This window comes from Pistacia vera, unplaced genomic scaffold (genome assembly GCF_008641045.1).
Source record: "Pistacia vera cultivar Batoury unplaced genomic scaffold, PisVer_v2 Contig837, whole genome shotgun sequence".
Lineage (NCBI taxonomy): Eukaryota > Viridiplantae > Streptophyta > Magnoliopsida > Sapindales > Anacardiaceae > Pistacia > Pistacia vera.
This window is the reverse complement of record NW_022196709.1, coordinates 411,409-430,602: the sequence shown is the minus strand read 5'-3', so window position 1 is coordinate 430,602 and position 19,194 is coordinate 411,409. Positions and strand designations below refer to the sequence as shown.

The following is a 19,194-nucleotide window of genomic DNA, read 5'->3' as shown; positions in this document are numbered from 1 at the left end:
TAATTTTTTTGTCAGTTATCTACACTATCAAGTTCCAAAAGAGAGGCCTCCCACATGCTCATATATTGGTTTTTCTACATCCTAAATATAAGAATCCTTCAGCATCCAAAATAGATGAAATAGTTTCTGCTGAAATATCAAATAAGGAAACTGATCGTGTTGCCTTTGCAACTGTCGAGAATCACATGATCCATGGTCTGTGTGGTGATGTTAACAAGAATTCACCATGCATGGAGAAAGGCAAATGTGAAAAACATTTTCCAAAGAAATTTTTCAATCATACATCTATGGATGACAATGGATACCTAATGTATAGAAGACAGAATATGGAGCATTTGTTGAGAAAAAAGGTATCAAACTAGATAAACCATTTTGCTGTTCCTTATAATAGGGATCTTTTGGTTAAGTTTGATGCTCACATGAATATTGAAATATGTAATCAACATAGATCAAACAAGTTTATATTCAAGTATGTCAACAAAGGGTTGGATAAAATGAGAGTTTCTATGGAAATTGAAAACAATGGTCAACAGAACAATCAATGCAAGATTTTACAGGAGAAAGATGAAATAAAGGCATATCTAGATTGCAGGTATGTACAAAATACATCAAATATAATGTTTTTATATTGTCTGTTGATATTTGTTATAAATATGATATTAATTAATTCAATCAAAAACATTACAGATATATCTCTTCTATGGAAGCTTGCTGGAGGTTATTTCAATTTAACATGTATTATAGAGAATCAGCTGTTGAAAGATTGCCATTCCACTTAGAGAAGGAACAAACAGTTATTTTCGATCCCAATAAATGTTTGGTTTCACTTTTGGAAAGCAAGGTTGTTACACAAATTAAATTGACTAAATGGATGAAGTGTAATCGACGATACCATTCCGCAAGATCATTGACTTATTCTGATTTTCCAAGCAAATGGGTTTGGAAACATATAGAAAGACAATGGTCCCCACAACAAAAATCAAGGTGTATTGGCAGGGTATATTTTTCATTCCCAAGTAGTGGTGAGAAATATTATTTGCGAATGCTTCTCAACTTAGTAAAAGGAGCAACATCATTTGAAGATATTTGAACTATCAATGGAGAAATATTCAGTACATTCAAAGATGCGCGTTATGCATTAGGATTGCTGGAAGATGATAAAGAGTGGAATAATTGCTCTGATGAAGCATCAACATGGGCTACCGGAAGGCAGTTAAGATAGCTCTTTGTAACTATTCTTGTATATAATGAAGTGGTGAGTCCAAGAGACTTGTGGAGAGCAAATGCAAAATGCCTATCTGTAGAAATTCCCTACATTCTTAAGCAGAAAATGTGGATGACAAAATTGAAATGCACTAAGGAACAGATTCAGAATCATACATTGTTCGAGATTGAAGACCTGATGACAAAGGAAGGAAAATCCTTGGCTGATTTCCTTGGAATGCCAATTCCATACTGTTATGTTTTTGAAAAATCAAAAAATAGATTAATTACTAAGGAATTAAATTATGATATCGACAACATCAAAATACTACACAGTGATTTATACAAGGGTCTCAACAATGGCAAGAGACGCATATACGATTCAATCCTTAATTCAGTCAACAATTAAAGAGGAACACCATTTTTTGTGTACGGACATGGTGGAACACGCAAAGCCTTCCTATGGTCAACAATCATGGCCAAATTAAGATCTGAGGGTAAAATTGTTCTAGCTGTAACTACATCAGGAATTGATGCATTGCTGCTATCTGGTGGAAGAACGACATATTCACGTTTTCGAATACCTTTAAATATCAGTGAGGAAAGAACATGCGATATCAAAAAGGGGACACCATTGGCAAAACTACTTGAGCAAACAGCTTTGATCATTTAGGATGAAGCACCCATGGCAAATAGGTATTGCTTTAAAGCTTTTGATAGAACTTTAAAAGATATTTTGTCTAAAAAAGATCAATCAAATGTAGATAGAATATTTGGAGGCCTCGCTGTTGCCTTGGGCGGTGATTTCAGTAGATTTCACCAGTTATACCAAAAGGGAAAAAACATGACATAATACAAGCCTTTTTATCATCATCTTCCCTTTGGAAACATGTAACAGTGTTGAGACTTATAGAGAACATAAGGTTGAAGACAAACTTGGTAAACCCAACAGAATTGGATAACTTAAAGGCTTTTGACAAATGGTTGCCTGATATTAGAGAAGGAAAGGACATTGCAGAAGATAAGAGTTACATCCAAATACCTGAAGACTTGAAAATCGATCAACATACCAGTCACGAAGAAACAATTATGAATGCTGTTTTTCTAGATTTATTTACTCAGATAAATAAGATTGACTATATCAAAGAGAGAGCAATATTGACACCCAAAAATGAGACTATACATAGATTGAACGGCTATATCACCCAGAGTTTGCCAACAAATGAAAAGACAAATTTCAGCTTTGACAATACTTGGAAGGCAGCAGGTATCTCAAACGATGATGACATTCTCTATCCGAACGAATTTCTTAATTCTCTAATGTGCTTCGGCATGCTAGAACATGAATTACATTTAAAAATTGGCATTCCAATTATGTTGTTGCGTAACTTGAATCAATATGATGGTCTTTGCAATGGAACCAGATTGATTATAACCTATTTAAGAAAGTGGTCCATACAAGCAGTGATTATTACAGGGTCAAATATTGGTGATATTGTTACAATTCCTAGAATAATAATGTCGGATGCAGATATGAAGTGGCCTTTCAAGTTGAAGAGAAGACAGTTACCTGTGACAGTTAGCTTTTGTATGACAATAAACAAAAGTCAAGGTCAATCACTCAAAACGGTAGGATTGTATATGTAACATCAGGTCTTTACACATAGTCAATTGTACATCACACTATCAAGAGTAACTTCAAGACAAGGTATCAAGATTCTGCTATCCCTGGAACAAGATGAACTGGCAGAGACATTGACAAATATTGTTTTCAAATAAGTGTTTAACTAAAGGGATTGATATGTTGTATATAATATAAATCATTGTTTATAATAGAAAGTTATTTATATGTTTTATATTATTATTGTCAGATACAATGAATGCTACATTAAATATTTAAATATATACAAAAACATAAATTGCTTGATACAAAGATATTTATACATTTTATATTATTATTGTCAAATACAATGAATGCTACATTATATGTATTATGTGTTATAAATACAAATTTTTTACATACGCAAAATCGAGATCAATTAAATGCATCCACATCTGTAATAATAACCCCAACTACAAACTCTTGTGCGACAAACATGGTCAAGATATTTAACATTAATATTACAATTAAACAGTTTAAATATTCACAAGCTTGAGATTTTTTTTTCACATACACAAAAATTAGCGTCAACTAAATACATCCACGTCCGTTATAATAACACAACTACAAACACTTGCATGGCAAATATTGTCAGTTACAATCAAACGGTTTAAATATTTATAGAAGTGGCATTAAGTAGACCAGAGAAAGGTACAACAGCTTTGTAGTCAATATAATCTCTATTAGGCAACATCTTCTCATTTTTCAACACAATTGTCTCTAAAAAACTAGAATCTTCATTTGGAAATCTGACCTAAAATTCTTTGACATGAGCTTTTCTGGTGGCCAAAAACATTTCTGACACCGAATCATAAGCTTCTTCTTTATCTTTCTCAGCTTGTGCAAGTAAAGATTTGATGTTGTTATTTTCGTCAAACAATTCATTACTTTTCTTTTTAAGGACTTCTTTTTGTTGCCGCTCATTTGCAAAAGACCGTTCAGCATTTCTAAATGATTCTTGATAGTGTTTCAATTCAGTTTTGACCTTTTTAAACGCCTCCTTTGATATCGTCAACTGTTCTTCCAATCTGTGAACCTTGGAAATCACATCTTCATTTTCTTTTTTCAAATCTAAGATCACATCTTCTGAAACAAGCCAACGTTCTCTGATTTCTAACAAACCTTCATAAGCTTATTTCAAAAACAATGAAACCACGTTAATGTTGCCATGCCAAATAAAGTATATATTCAATTACATACATGACAAAGTGAAAAAACATTACCTCTTTCCCCAGGCTGAATGTTTTGCTGTCTAGATCTTCTTTAGAAAGATTTTTCCATTTCCGTTCAGAATTCGTATTTGAACCCTCATGCTGACAAGTTTTCTGCCGTTTCACCAATTTACATAATGGAATTTCTTCTAACTAATTTTCTTCTTCTTCAATCAATTCAACATGGCAGGAACCAGAACCAGGTTTCACAGGATTAGAGACTGATGCAGGTAAAACAGGAGTCTGTAAAGGCATTAAAAATTCTGACTTGGAATAGTGGCTTGATCCTCTTTTATATAGTACTTTGGAATCAAGTCTTCGAATAAATTTCATCAAGTTTTTTAGAGCCATTACTACAATTAAAAAATAAAATGTCATCAAATAAAAAAAAAAGAGAAAACAGACCATCAGTCAACATAATAGAAATTGTAAGACTTTGTTATTACATGGGAGACATTTATTCTTCATAAAACATGATAGAGACAGAAGATTACAACTAGTGATTGTGATTTGAAAATAGAATAACATGCAAGCACTATGTCAAACTGCTATTAATATACTCACCATATATGACTCCAACTGCTATAATTCTCATTAAAACAACAATATCTCAAACATACTGCAAAGAACACCAAACCCTTGGCAAGTTTTTCGAAAAATAAATAGATAATTAGATGATAACAATGATTGTAACTTCTGAAGCATTTGCACCACTGGCATTTCATAACATCAATTCAGAAAACAAACACTATTACAAGGTATACTAAATACAGCAAGATAATAAACAAAATCGTAATGAGAAAGACACCAATTCAGTAGTATATTTACCGAGAAAATAACCTGTAACACGACTGCAAGAGAAACGAATAAACAACTTGAGCACAACAAATTATAGGCACAACTATCTAACAACAACTTCTTACAACTATGATAACAAATGTGAGAACTCCATAAGAATAACATGTACTTTAATCAAAGTTAAAATCAATGATAAATTAATTAAACCAATGTGAAAAAAAAAACGACATTGTCATTGTAACTAAAGAGAATTTACTTTACTTATCTAAACTTCAGTCAACGACGAAAGATGGATGTGCAAAACGCGACAAACATACTGGGACAAATGCCCTTAATGCCAAAACTGACAGAGAAAACCCTAAATCCAAAAATTTATTTCAAGTAAAATATTGAACATTAAATCCACATATTTACTTTAAATATCAACAACATTTTAAATGACAACATTTTCTATCACTTACGAATTTTACAAAGCCAAAACGACAGCGCACTATAAAACTTTAATATTACCGTTTCAGTTGAACAATGTCAGTATAATATTGTCGTTTCAACATACACAAACTTAACATAAAAGTATAAAAGAAGGGAAAATCAAAGATTCCTTCAAAATCTCACTATCAAACACTTAATCTGACAATAGAAATGAATTTGAGACTAACAATTACAAAATTAATAGAATTTCAAATTCAATAATATAAGCAATAATAGTTCCATACATAAAATAACATGAATTGGAAACAATATTTCCAATTCAAGATGCAAAAACGTAAATATATAAGTATAATATATTGAAAATAGAGAAATCCTTATGATTAAATTGTAACGACGTAAATGATGAATAAAATAATCAATTACGTATTACTTTGAAACCATTTCAATTTGAAATAACATTAATTGACAACAAAAGGTCAGCTTGAAGCAACAAAAACTGAAATTTTACCATATGTACATAATGATATAGACAAATAGTACTTTTCCCATGGGAGAAGATCATCACGCAAGTGTTACGAGGTTGACAACCTAAAACATAAGCGTTAAGAGGATGACAACCTAAAACACAATGGACCAATTCTATATGTGGTTATTCAACAACATATTATGTAGATATTTCATACATGCAAAACAATATGTAAAGAAGAGGTACATAGGCTATAATTTCTGACCACTAAATTACAGTCTCTGCAGTGTCCTAATCAAAGAGCAATAGACCTTGCCTCATCCATTTTCCATAGGCCTTCCTCATACTTGTAATACCTCAAAAGCCCTTCATCACTTCAAGTATGCTAGCACATGATGCACGAGTCCTCAGTACATGTTAAGAATTCATGTAATGGAGCAAACCTTTGCAAGATAATTTTATCTAGCTTTTTAATAATTTTTTCAAGCATCGGTGGAGGAAGCAGTATACCTTCTATAAGAAGGTAATGTGATATGTTGAGGACTTCTAGGTTTGGTAGGTAATCCAATATAAGCATTAGGGAATCCTTAACTATCATTGACCATCTCAGGCTCAAAACCTTCAAGTTTGGAAGAAATTTGGCTATCGTAGAAGCAAAGAGAACGTCAAAAGGACCCATGACCTTGAGTTCACTAAAGTTCTTGCAATTTAGGGCTATTTCCTCTATAAGATAAGAGGGATTTGCTATACTAGGCATTGTCAAGGATTCAAGACATCTCCATGTACGAATAGCCTTGCAAACTCCATCCTTCTTTATTCTGTTCCAAGCTAGCATAACAAGTTGCCTCAGCTGGGGGCACCTGCAGACAATGATATATAGTGGATTACTTCTTAATTCACTGTGCGAAAAAGAAAACTAAAGATGATAATCACTGGTATCAAAGGCAATGCCAAAGACTCAGTCAATAAACAATGGGAATAAAAAGGAAAAAGAAAGACCTTCGAGAATGCAAGCATTAATTCTCCGATCATAATCATTTTAGATAACAAATGTCTTAGCAACCAAAGGTTAAAACTATTTTGTGTTCCTTTTAAATGTAAATTGATCAAAATAATTGTAGGATAATCAAGTCAAAATGAATGATCGATGATGTTGCATCTCCTTATATTTAGCAAATAAAACACATGTGTTAGTAAATCGATGAGTAGAAGCAGCGGAAAAACAAAAATTATTGCCCATCGATTACTCTAATTTCGCCAAGATCAAGGTCTTATATATATATATATTACATACTTAAATTGAAATAACAAAGATAATATCAATCCAAACAAGGATCAGAGATCTTATGCATGTTTGGAGGCTCCTGCAAGTATCTAATCCTATCGTTTTTCTTTTGTTTTGTTTTTGGTGCTCGAGGACGAGCGTACTTTAAGTTTGGGGGTATTTGATAATCCATAGATTATACTGTTTTTCTTGTTTATTTGGTAAGATTTTCGGATACTTTCCATTGAATTTAGGCCTGAATTGCCACTTGATTCGTTCATTTCATATTTCAGGTCTAAAACGTATTTCCAGATCAAAACAAAGCAAAAACAGGGTCAATCAATTCAAATTTGAGAGTCTTTAGAGTCAGGAATGTCAGAGGTTGATTGGAAGCACCTTTGGAGCTCAAATGAACGAGAAGGAAGAGAAAATCAAAGATTCAAGTGTTGGAGCATGCAAGGGCTTTTTTGTAAATTCATTTTAATGAAGATAGAATTTCACTNTAATTATAGGCTTAACCCATAAAAATCCAAATGAAGTCAAAACCCTACCCGTTTTACTTGAATTGATATTCCGTAATTTTTTATTGCTTTCTTAAGTAAGTTTTCACCTTAGTAAATTTCATTTTGTTGTTTTTAAATTAAAATTTGCTCCCACCAATCCAAAGAATTTGATTGCTTCAACTAGAAAACATTAGAAAACTCAGTGCTTTGCTTACAATTCTCATGGGAACGATACTCTGCTCATCAATATATTACTTGTGCGATTAGTATACTTGCTACATTTGCATGTTGTAGTTACAACGCATCAACAACCTAAAACACAAGCGTTAAGAGGATGACAACCTAAAACACAACGGACCAATTCTATATGTGGTTATTCAACAACATATTATGTAGATATTTCATACATGCAAAAAAATACGTAAAGAAGAGGTACATAGGCTATAATTTCTGACCACTAAATTACAGTCTCTGTAGTGTTCTAATCAAAGAGCAAGAGACCTTGCCTCATCCATTTTCCATAGGCCTTCCTCGTACTTGTAATACCTCAAAAGCCCTTCATCACTTCAAGTACGCTAGCACATGATGCACGAGTCCTCAGTACATGTTAAGAATTCATGTAATCGAGCAGACTTTTGCAAGATAATTTTATCTAGCTTTTTAATAATTTTTTCAAGCATCGGTGGAGGAAGCAGTATACCTTCTATAAGAAGGCAATGTGATATGTTGAGGACTTCTAGGTTTGGTAGGTAATCCAATATAAGCATTAGGGAATCCTTAACTATCATTGACCATCTCAGGCTCAAAACCTTCAAGTTTGGAAGAAATTTGGCTATCGTAAAAGCAAAGAGAACGTTAAAAAGACCCATGACCTTGAGTTCACTAAAGTTCTTGCAATTTAGGGCTATTTCCTCTATAAGATAAGAGGGGTTTTCTATACTAGGCATTGTCAAGGATTCAAGACATCTCCATGTACGAATATCCTTGCAAACTCCATCCTTCTTTATTCTGTTCCAAGCTAGCATAACAAGTTGCCTCAGCTGGGAGCACCTACAGACAATGATATATAGTGGATTACTTCTTAATTCACTATGCGAAAAAGAAAACTAAAGATGATAATCACTGGTATCAAAGGCAATGCCAAAGACTCAGTCAATAAACAATGGGAATAAAAAGGAAAAAGAAAGACCTTCGAGAATGCAAGCATTGATTCTCCGATCATAATCATTTTAGATAACAAATGCCTTAGCAACCAAAGGTTAAAACTATTTTGTGTTCCTTTTAAATGTAAATTGATTAAAATAATTGTAGGATAATCAAGTCAAAATGAATGATCGATGATGTTGCATCTCCTTATATTTAGCAAATAAGACACACGTGTTAGTAAATCGATGAGCAGAAGCAGCGGAAAAACAAAAATTATTGCCCATCGATTACTCTAATTTCGCCAAGATCAAGGTCTGATATATATATTACATGCTTAAATTGAAATAACAAAGATAATATCAATCCAAACAAGGATCAGAGATCTTATGCACGTTTGGAGGCTCCTTCAAGTGTCTAATCCTATCGTTTTTCTTTTGTTTTGTTTTTGGTGCTCGAGGACGAGCATACCTTAAGTTTGGGGGTATTTGATAATCCATAGATATTTCATAAGATTTTCGGATACCTTCCATTGAATTTAGGCCTGAATTGCCACTTAATTCGTTCATTTCATATTTCAGGTCTAAAACATATTTCCAGATCAAAACGAAGCAAAAACAAGGTCAATCAATTCAAATTTGAGAGTCTTCAGAGTCAGGAATGTCAGAGGTTGATTGGAAGCACCTTTGGAGCTCAAATGAACGAGAAGGAAAAAGAAAATCGAAGATTCAAGTGTTGGAGCATGCAAGGGCTTTTTTGTAAATTCATTTTAATGAAGATAGAATTTCGCCACAGGGAAAAGCCTTTTCGTCGCGGCATGAGACTCTCGGGCCCAATGTGTATTTTTGTGCTTCGTCGCGATGATGCAACGAAAATCAATTTCGCCACGGCGAACTCTGGAGATTTTTGTTTTGTTAAAATGGTGTGTTTTCCCGTTTTTGTCTTGAGTCCTTGGGTTTTGGCCAACTATTTAAGAGAGACTTAGCTCATCTTTGGGGAGGTCGACATTGTTAGGAAAGAAAAAGGGGAGATTGGAATTTTGACAAATTTGGGTCTTTAATTTAGGGAAGATTTTGTTCCTCTTTCAATTCCTAGCATTTTGAACTCTTTATTTATAGTTATTGTTATGTTTTCCTTTAATTTGAGTACGAACTAACTCAATTTTGGGTTAGGGTTTTCATGTAACTCAGATTACAATGGTTTGGTCTTTAAATTGATGTTGTTTTTGAGGTCTATTGCTTGGATTATGTGTTTATTCTTGTTCTTAATGCAATTGGATGTTGAGTTTTTGGTTCAATTGAATGTTGAGCATGATGAGACTGAGAAGTGATTCATATGTTTGCCTCTTAGAGTAAACACCATAGATTGAGTGAACGTTAGAGATAGGTTCGGAGATCTATGAAATCGATGCGGAAGGTTAATGGAAATAAGTAGGAGAATATAGCTTGAGAAGGTATATTCTACAGATTAGGGTGTTCGATTTATAATCCTTGCATGTGAATTTGAAAGCAACATAAATTGTAAATTAAATCAAAGTATCCTAGTGAAGTCGAACCTCTTTTGCCTTGAATTGATATTGTCTTAATTAGTTAAATTTTAATCTAAGTTGTTTAATTTCTGCTTTATTTTTTTCTCTCGCAAATCCAAACAATCTTCGTGTTCTTTAATTAGTTACAAAACTAGGAAAAATTGTACTTAACACTCAATCCTCATGGGAACGATACTTTATTCATCATTTTATTACTTTTTGTGACTAGTGCACTTGCTACGTATGCATGTTGTCAAATCACATGCATCATGGATCATCGTTCATGCGATTCCACGTTGAATCAGTAGCGAAGTAAATTTAGAGATACTTGAAGGAGCCTCCAAACATGCGTAAGATCTCTGATCCTTGTCTGGATTGATATTATCTTTGTTGTTTCAATTTAAGCATGTTATATATATATATATACCAGACCCTGATCTTGGCAAATCAGAGTGATCGATGGGCAAAAATTTTTATTTTCCGCTGCCTTTATCTATCGATTTACTAACAACTTCCTCACTCATGGCAGCCAACCATTGCTTGCTATCCTTTGAGCTTATAGCTTCTTCATAGGTGGTAGGTTCAACTATTTTGATTTCAACCCCAGCCACCAATGCCGTGTAAATTAGGTATGCATAGCTGTATCTTGCAGGGGATCTGATTTCACGCCTAATCATATCCCTTGCAAGCTGATACTGAGCAAGATCAACTTGTTGAGGCTCTCCTTCAGGCTCTATTACTNATATATGAAATATATTAACATTTAATTAATAATAATAATTAATTTAAATATATGCTTACATATATTTAAATATAATCTCACTAGTTTAATTTTAACATTAAATTAAACATAGGCAACAACCTTAGCAAATTTAATTGCACTGTGAGGTTACTAAAATATCCTTTCGTCCTAAAAGACAAAAATATCCCTCGCATAAACTGATTCTTAAATTATCTTCTAAGTGTGTGACCCGTAGGCTCCTCATCATACCGGCAGTGAGTAGTATCACGATTAACACCAATTAATCATCTCACTACACATAGACCAAGATTGGCCCTTAGAAAGGCATCATGGCCACCCGATAGATTCAAATTCAATGAAATAGCTACCTATCAATGATATGGTTACCATGCAATCAAATCCTTTCATCATCTGTTATCTCATCGAGACTAAGGTAGAGAAATAGTGCCAACCTCAGTTACTCTCAATCTGTTTGTATTCAGTTACTAGACCAATGACCAGAATAATAAATTAGATTGGGCAACAACTCAATTCTACTATGGCCACAGCTTTAGTGTCCTTGCCATGCACTAAATCGCACCGTGGAATAACTTCTCTCGTACCCGGGAGTGATGAATCCTCTATTGATCCACCACAATCTTGATACACTCCTCAATGCAGCCAATCACTACCATATTGATAGCTCTAAATCGTACATTAGGTAGTGTCAAATTACACCAATCAGTGCACAAGGCGCTCCGGTGATCTCAAGTCTAAGGATCACATGCACCACCATTTGTTAAAGGATTTATTCCATAGACACTGGGGTTACCATCTATATGGAATCCTCTGGTGGGTCAGTCCAGTGAACTTGCCCACAACAAGCCTCCATGTGTTGCACCAGGTTGTTGGTAAACAACCTTAACAAGTGAGATTAGTCATTGCCTTTTGACAGGGTCGTTCAACACTATGATAACCTTACCGTATTATCTGTGTCCTTAGTCAGAATAATACTAGGGCTACAAGCATTTCTAGAATGGCCACCATATAGGATCATAGGGTTCTCACTATTAAGATTTGAAACACTTGATACCTTCGTCACGGTTCTACCATCATAAAGACATATATCAATACATACAATTATGATTTACATGATATAGAATAAAATGTATTTTATTAATTAATGAACATTATTACAAAGGGTCAATTCCACAAAAATTGATTGGCTCTGAGGCACCTACTCCAACATGTGGTTCAAATCAAGCAAACAACATAATGTAGAAAATATTTTCATCTTTGATGCACTCTAATAGAAGTGACAAATTACCACATCCCACATATAGAATTGAAGTGCAACTTAATAAAATAAAACAGCTAGCATTTCTCCGCATATAAACTATAGATTAACAAATGGATAGCGAAACAGGTTGCAAAGGCATCAACATCCCTTTCTTCCTCTCATCCTTTGATAATATACATATTATAATTCAATTCCACATTATCAACCATCTTAAACCAAGTCAAAAAGACAGTTACAAAAAGAAGACACCCATACTGCTAGAACAGGATTTTAAAGAGAAACATAAAAAGAATGACCTTTCAGCAATATAAGTAAATTGTTCGTCCCTTACATACAAATTGAAGTGAAAAATCAAGGTTCTTATGTATCCCTGGCTGAGACTCAAGGAAATATTCAACAAACGAGTCAATGTCTTATTAGAACACCATCCACATAAACATATGGCTCTAACGAGATTTTGATGAAATTTGATCTCAACATTGACAAATCAAGAGTTTTCCAAAGCAGATGATCACAGTAAGCTAAACGCCATGAATTACAAATGTGAGCAATCCCTAAAGTCAACTGGAAGACATCAAAAGACAAGCAGATTTTCACCAATATGTCAGTGTCCAGGTCCTCCCATCTTCTTACAATAGAGGCACCCTCGTCCACTTGACTAGTTACCCAATTATCTCATAGAAGTTTCAAAGCATCGGCACACCTGCATAAGATGTCCACATAATCCACATAGAATGCATAAAATATAATTCAATAGATTAATTTATATGCATATAAAAAGATTCGTACTAATCGAATGTATCAAATACTTAATATACCTACGTAGAGATTTAGATGAATGCGAACCGTTTACATTTAAGGTAAATTAATACCTAACATTAAATGATTAAGACCAAAAAAGTTTATATTCGTTGAATAGAATAATCAATTTTTCTCGGTAGAAACTACAATAAAACAACGATATCTAATATATATAACAAAATCACATAATTAATGTTCAACAAACTAGAAATACCATCATTAATTTACAAAAATACTAAAAACTTATTCAAATAACAACACTGACTCTCATTAATAATTAACACGATATTATCTACCAAGTCAAAACACATAGAAAATTATTCGCTATCCAGTATCCACACAAAAATTATATAAACCACAAAGACCGTAATAACATCATAATTTCCATATACTTACACCAAAAAAAAAAAAAAAAGGCCAGCAAAACATCATGATTCCTTACAAAAGAACAAAAAAACAAAAAAACAACCCACAAATCTATTACAATTACCATCACAAATTGTGAAACGAATCATAGCAAAAGCAACTCAGAATAACAACACCACTCTTCAAGCAATTTGGTTGACATAAGTTTTACTAACATAATCATATTTCATTAATCTGTTAATTTCATTATTTTTTTTTTTTTTAATCACAGAAAACAGTATTTCGACTCCCAACAACTGAAATGGGTTATGCCAAATCACTTATGTCTTTAGTTCTTAACAGTTTTCTAATACATAAAAACCAAAATACATGTTAGAATCAATATTTAACTGAATCATATTTTGCACACTTTTTTATTGTTAATTCCTTAATCATACAGGTTATGATATTATGATTACCAACTATTGAAACCATTATTTACATTTTTTTTTATTGTTGTAGATCTTGTGCTTGAAAACCATTATTTACCTTACAATTTATAGGTGTAAATCTCTAAATGAACAAACAAACGTAAAGGAAGTCTTACATAGAAGAAACATCTTCAAACAACGACACAAACTGCCAACAATAACAATGGCAAGACTTTCAATTCTGAAGATCTTTGCAAAAGTAGAAAATAAACATGCTTCGCTACTACTTGGAACACATTTATTCTTCATGGAAAATGATAGAAATTAAGGATTACAACTACTTATTGCAGCTTGCAAACAAGATGACTAGCAAGCAATGTATCAGACCGTCATTACTCTAATCACTATGCACACATTAGAGGTATAAAAATTCTGATGAAATTGATGAAACTAACCAATCAATTCCACAAACTGAAAAATTGCAGGGAAGTATTCAAGTCCGTGACTCTAACTGCGACAATTCTCATTAAAAGAAGAATATTTCGGACTTGCGACAAGGAGAATCAAAAGCATATACATTGGGACAGATTAACGTCACCAAAAAATATCACATGTCGAAGATGTAACGTAGATTACCAGATAGTATGTATGAAATATAATTTTTAATAAGTTCCTTATGTAATTTCTTACACATGTAAAAATTTAAATACTTTTTAATTTATCTAAAAATAGAAGTTAAAACTCATTTGGATTGTCTACACAAGTTTGACAAACATCAATCTAAATATATTATAATATAAATTAACAAAATCTATAAATAACCATTCCTATCACACATCTAAAAAAACTTCCATTCTATTAGCAACCAAATTAAATCCCACGTCGAACGATAACATTTTTTTGGGGCCCGGTTACCAAACCATTATTCACTATCCAACCAATATATTATAATATCATCATGACGTTTCTGACTTCAATACTTAACAAAATATTCATTATGTTTTTTTTTTTTTTATGTTGTGCAAATGCTTTCCTACCATTTCATATCCTCTTATCCAAAAAGTTATTAACATTTTTTCAATCGACATGTTTATTTATTGCTAGACACCTATTCATTTCCCAAAGCACCTTTTGTATTGTCAAAAAACAAATAAATAATTTTAAATTTTAAATAAATAATTTACATAATATTAAAGTGATACCAATAACCAAGTTTTTTCATATTATTATTATTTGTATGATTAACCGTTTTGCATTAATGTCATATACATTTTTACCGCCTTTTCCAACCTATTCTTATCATCCTTTCTATTAAACTTGCGCCAATAAGATTTTATTCTTCTTAACCGACCATGTTTATTTATGATAACATCTTTATTCATATCCTATCTGTTTCATTTGTATTCCTAATTAAATAAAACAAATCAAAATATGTTGTGATGTGGATCAAAAAAATTTTAATTAAAAAACTAAGATACTCAATAAAACATAAACAATTAAACAAGACCAATGCCGAATTGTATAAATATTTTATAACCATATTGCCAAACTACAATTAACTACTTAATTAATATATTATGACATTTCTAACTTGGATATTTAAGAAAATATTTATTACCGTTTCCTTTAAAACTGTGCCAATAAGATATCATTATTATTAAATCACCATGTTTATTTATTGTTGATCGGTGCATTGTACTGTTACGTGATATTTTTAATGTGATTCTACTGTTAAAAGTTAGGATATTAGAATTTTGGTTTAATTATGGGTTAATGTACTTACTTTTTGATTGATGTGTTCGATATTTTGATGATGTTTGGTATTTTAATATTTAATGCCTTCTTAATTTGGTGCTTTTGTTAAAGTGTTGATCAAATAAATGATACTGTTTATGTAGATATTCATACGATATTAATGGAATTCATAAAAGCAGGTATTTATATTAATGAAACGAGATCTGTTTCGTACTGCTTTAAAAAAATTCGTAATATACCTATATAGAAATTTAGATAAATATGAACCGTTTACATTTAAACTTAATTAATACTTAACATTAAATGGTTAAAACCAAAATATTTTATATCCGTTAATCTCATAGATATAAAAAAAAAATGAAATAATTAATGTTCAGTGAACTAAAAATATTGTCATTAATTTACAAAAATACTAAAAACCATATTCAAATAACAACACTGACTCTCATTAATAATTAACAGAACATTATCTAAGAAGTTAAAATACCAAAAAAAAAAAATTGTTCGCTATCCACACACGAACTATATAAACCACAGAGACTATATCGACAACATAATTTCCATATACTTTCACCCAAAAAACAGCACAAAAACATCATGATTCCTTACAAAAGAATGAAAATACAACCCACAAATCTGTTACAATTACCATAAGAAATTTTACAACAAATCATTGTAAAAGCTACTAACAAAGATGACATCGCTTTACAAGCAATACGATTAATGTAAGATTTACTAAAACCATCGTACTTCATTAATCTATTGATTTCATTATTTTCTTGGTCATACAGAAAATGATATTTATACAAAATGGTTAATCATACAACTAATAACAATAGGATAATGGTTTGTTCGGCAGGTGTCTTATTAGGATAATGGTTAATCATACAAATGGTTATGTTGAACCATGTGTATCTTTAGTTGTTAATAGTTTTCTAAAACATAAAAACCAAAATGCGTTTTAGAATCCATATTTAACTGAGTCATATTTCGCACACTTTTTTATCTTAATTCCTTAATCATACAGGTAATGGTATTGTGATTCCCAACTGTTGATTTCTTTTTTCTTTTTAATTATTGTGAATCTTGTGCCTCGAAACCATTATTTACCATACAATTTACAAGTGCAAATCTTTGAACAAACAAGCAAATATAAAGCAAGTCTTACAAAGAAGAGACATCTCGAAACAACAACACAAACTGCCAACAATAACAACAGCGGGACTTTCAATTCTGAAGACACTTGCAGAAGAAAAAAATAAACAAGCTGTGCTACTGATTGAAACAAATTTGTTCTTCGTCAAACATGATACAAATATGGGATTACAACTATTGATTGTAGTTTGCAAAAAATATAACATGTAAGCAATATATCACACTGCCGTTGCTTTGCTCACTATACATGACAACAGAGGTATACAAATTCTCATGAAATTAGTAAAACTACCGAATCATTTCTATAAACTAAAATATTGCAGGGAAGAATTCAAGTCCCTGACTCCAACTGCCACAATTCTCATTAAAAGACAAATATTTGGGACTTGTAAAAGGGGAATCAAAATTGTATACACTGGGACAGATCAACGTCACCAGAAAATATCACATGTCATAGATGTAACGTGGATTACCAAAAGTCTGTATGAAATTTAATTTTTAGTAAGTTTCTTATGTAATTTCTTGCACATGTAAAAATTTAAATTCTTTTTAATTTAATCTGAAAATAGAAGTTAAAACTCATTGGATTATCTACAATTGATCCAAATATTTAATAACTTATAAAGAAAAATTAATCACAAAATTATAGTGATCAATAAAACATAAACAATGTTTAATAAGAATGTTAAAGAATAGTGATTATGAGAATCTCAAAGAATTAAACACGTTTGACAAACAACAATCTAAACACCGTTCCTATAACATATCAGAAAAAAATTCCATTCCATTATTGATTAGATTAAATTCCACGCCGAACCACAACATATTTTGGAAACCTGCCTGCTGAACCATTGTTAACTATTTATTACACTTTCCTTTAATGCGGTACAAACAGTTTGCTACCGTTTTGTATCCCCTTATCCTAAAAGTTGTTAACACTTTTTCAATCAACATGTTTATTTGTTACTAGATTTCTGTTCATTTTCCCAGAGCAACTTTTATATTGTTTGATATAGTACCCCAAAAATTGATTGGGTTGTCATGTTCTCAACTGTTAAACAAACAAGGCAACGATCGGAAAAATAATCCCAAAAGCTTGGAATGAACTGTATAGATAGACATTCATTTTCAAAATCAATATGAGGATTATGGATGTGAAGGAACCATCTGAATCTTATACTATGACAAAAACTCTCGCATAAAAGATTAGTTCAAATTTATTGTTATTATCCTTCCTATTACACTTGTGCAAAAAGATTTTATTCTTCTTAAATAGCAGTGTTTGTTTATTATAACATCTCTATTCATATTCCGTCTATTTGTTTCCTATTTCTATTTAGATAAAACAAATCAAGATATATTCTAATGTGAACTGACAAAATTTTAATTACAAGACTAAAATACTGGATAAAACATAAATGATATTAAACATTTTAATAGATATTAAATAAGAATGTTAGACAAAACTGTTTATGAAAATGTTAAAAAATTAAACATATTCAACAAACATCAATCTAAATATATTATCTCAGATTCCACCTCTTCGTATCTTATTCTCCTATAAATATTACTCTAACATCAATCATCCATTTAACTTTCTTCAAATACTATATACTTTCATTGCTCATTTCTTCTCCCCAATTTAATTCGAAAATGGCTAAAAAAACATCACAACCAAAAGAATCTACAACGAATATCAGCAACGGCCTAAATAACAATAATCCTCGACCAAGGCAACCAGAAGATATGAATATTCCGCGTCTTGTGTATCCTAAATTACAAAATGTCAAACAAAACGACAATAAATATTTGCGGGAATATAAAAGCCATAAAAAAAAAAACATTTTATATGTCAAGAGTTCATTTCATAATTATATTTACAGATTCATCTTACCGTTTTCATATATTTATAAAATTTGATTGTATTTTGCATCTGCAATTGATTTAAACATTTTTTAGGGAATGCCAGAATTGAGGGAAATTCTTAGAAAAGTTGACATTGATCTAGATGATCTACATGCTGCTAGAGAGAAATTCAGAGAAGTCATTGACCAGATGTTAGAAATCATGCAATCTGCCTTGAATATTATCTATAACATAAACAAAAGGGAGTATGCATTTGCACCAGAGGAACTAAACAACTATAAGAGAAATAGAAAATAAACACCATCTACATCATCCAAACCCACTTCACAATATGAAAAACCGATGTACTTATTTCTTTTATAATAAAAGTATTATTCTCTATGTTCAACTTTATCTTGATTTTAATGTTACTCATTAGTTGATAGAAATTTAGTACTCATTTTTTGGATATACAATTGTTCCTTTGATTAACGCATTGGATTTACTATTTAATGAATCTACTAAAATTTATGCATCTTGACACATTGGTTTGATTTAATTGCTCCATCTTCACACGTTGGATGAGTATTAATAATATTTATATAGGTACATTATAGAAGTTAGTCTCTTCAT

General features: G+C 31.7%; 1 protein-coding gene across 1 annotated transcript; it reads left to right on the top strand.

Moving 5' to 3' along the window:
- The first annotated feature begins 1,888 nt into the window (after positions 1–1,888).
- Positions 1,889–2,850, top strand: LOC116118087. Its single transcript, XM_031404062.1, has 2 exons — positions 1,889–2,003; positions 2,102–2,850. The coding sequence occupies exons 1-2, from the start codon at positions 1,889–1,891 to the stop codon at positions 2,848–2,850; spliced, it is 864 nt and encodes a 287-aa protein (XP_031259922.1).
- The last annotated feature ends 16,344 nt before the right edge of the window (positions 2,851–19,194 follow it).

Excerpts from the sequence above, each read along its gene's own strand:
- LOC116118087 (XM_031404062.1), top strand. The coding sequence starts at position 1,889 with ATGGCAAATAGGTATTGCTTTAAAGCTTTTGATAGAACTTTAAAAGAT. Across the intron at positions 2,004-2,101 it reads CCTCGCTGTTGCCTTGGGCG|TGTTGAGACTTATAGAGAAC; the intron begins GTGATTTCAGTA and ends AACATGTAACAG.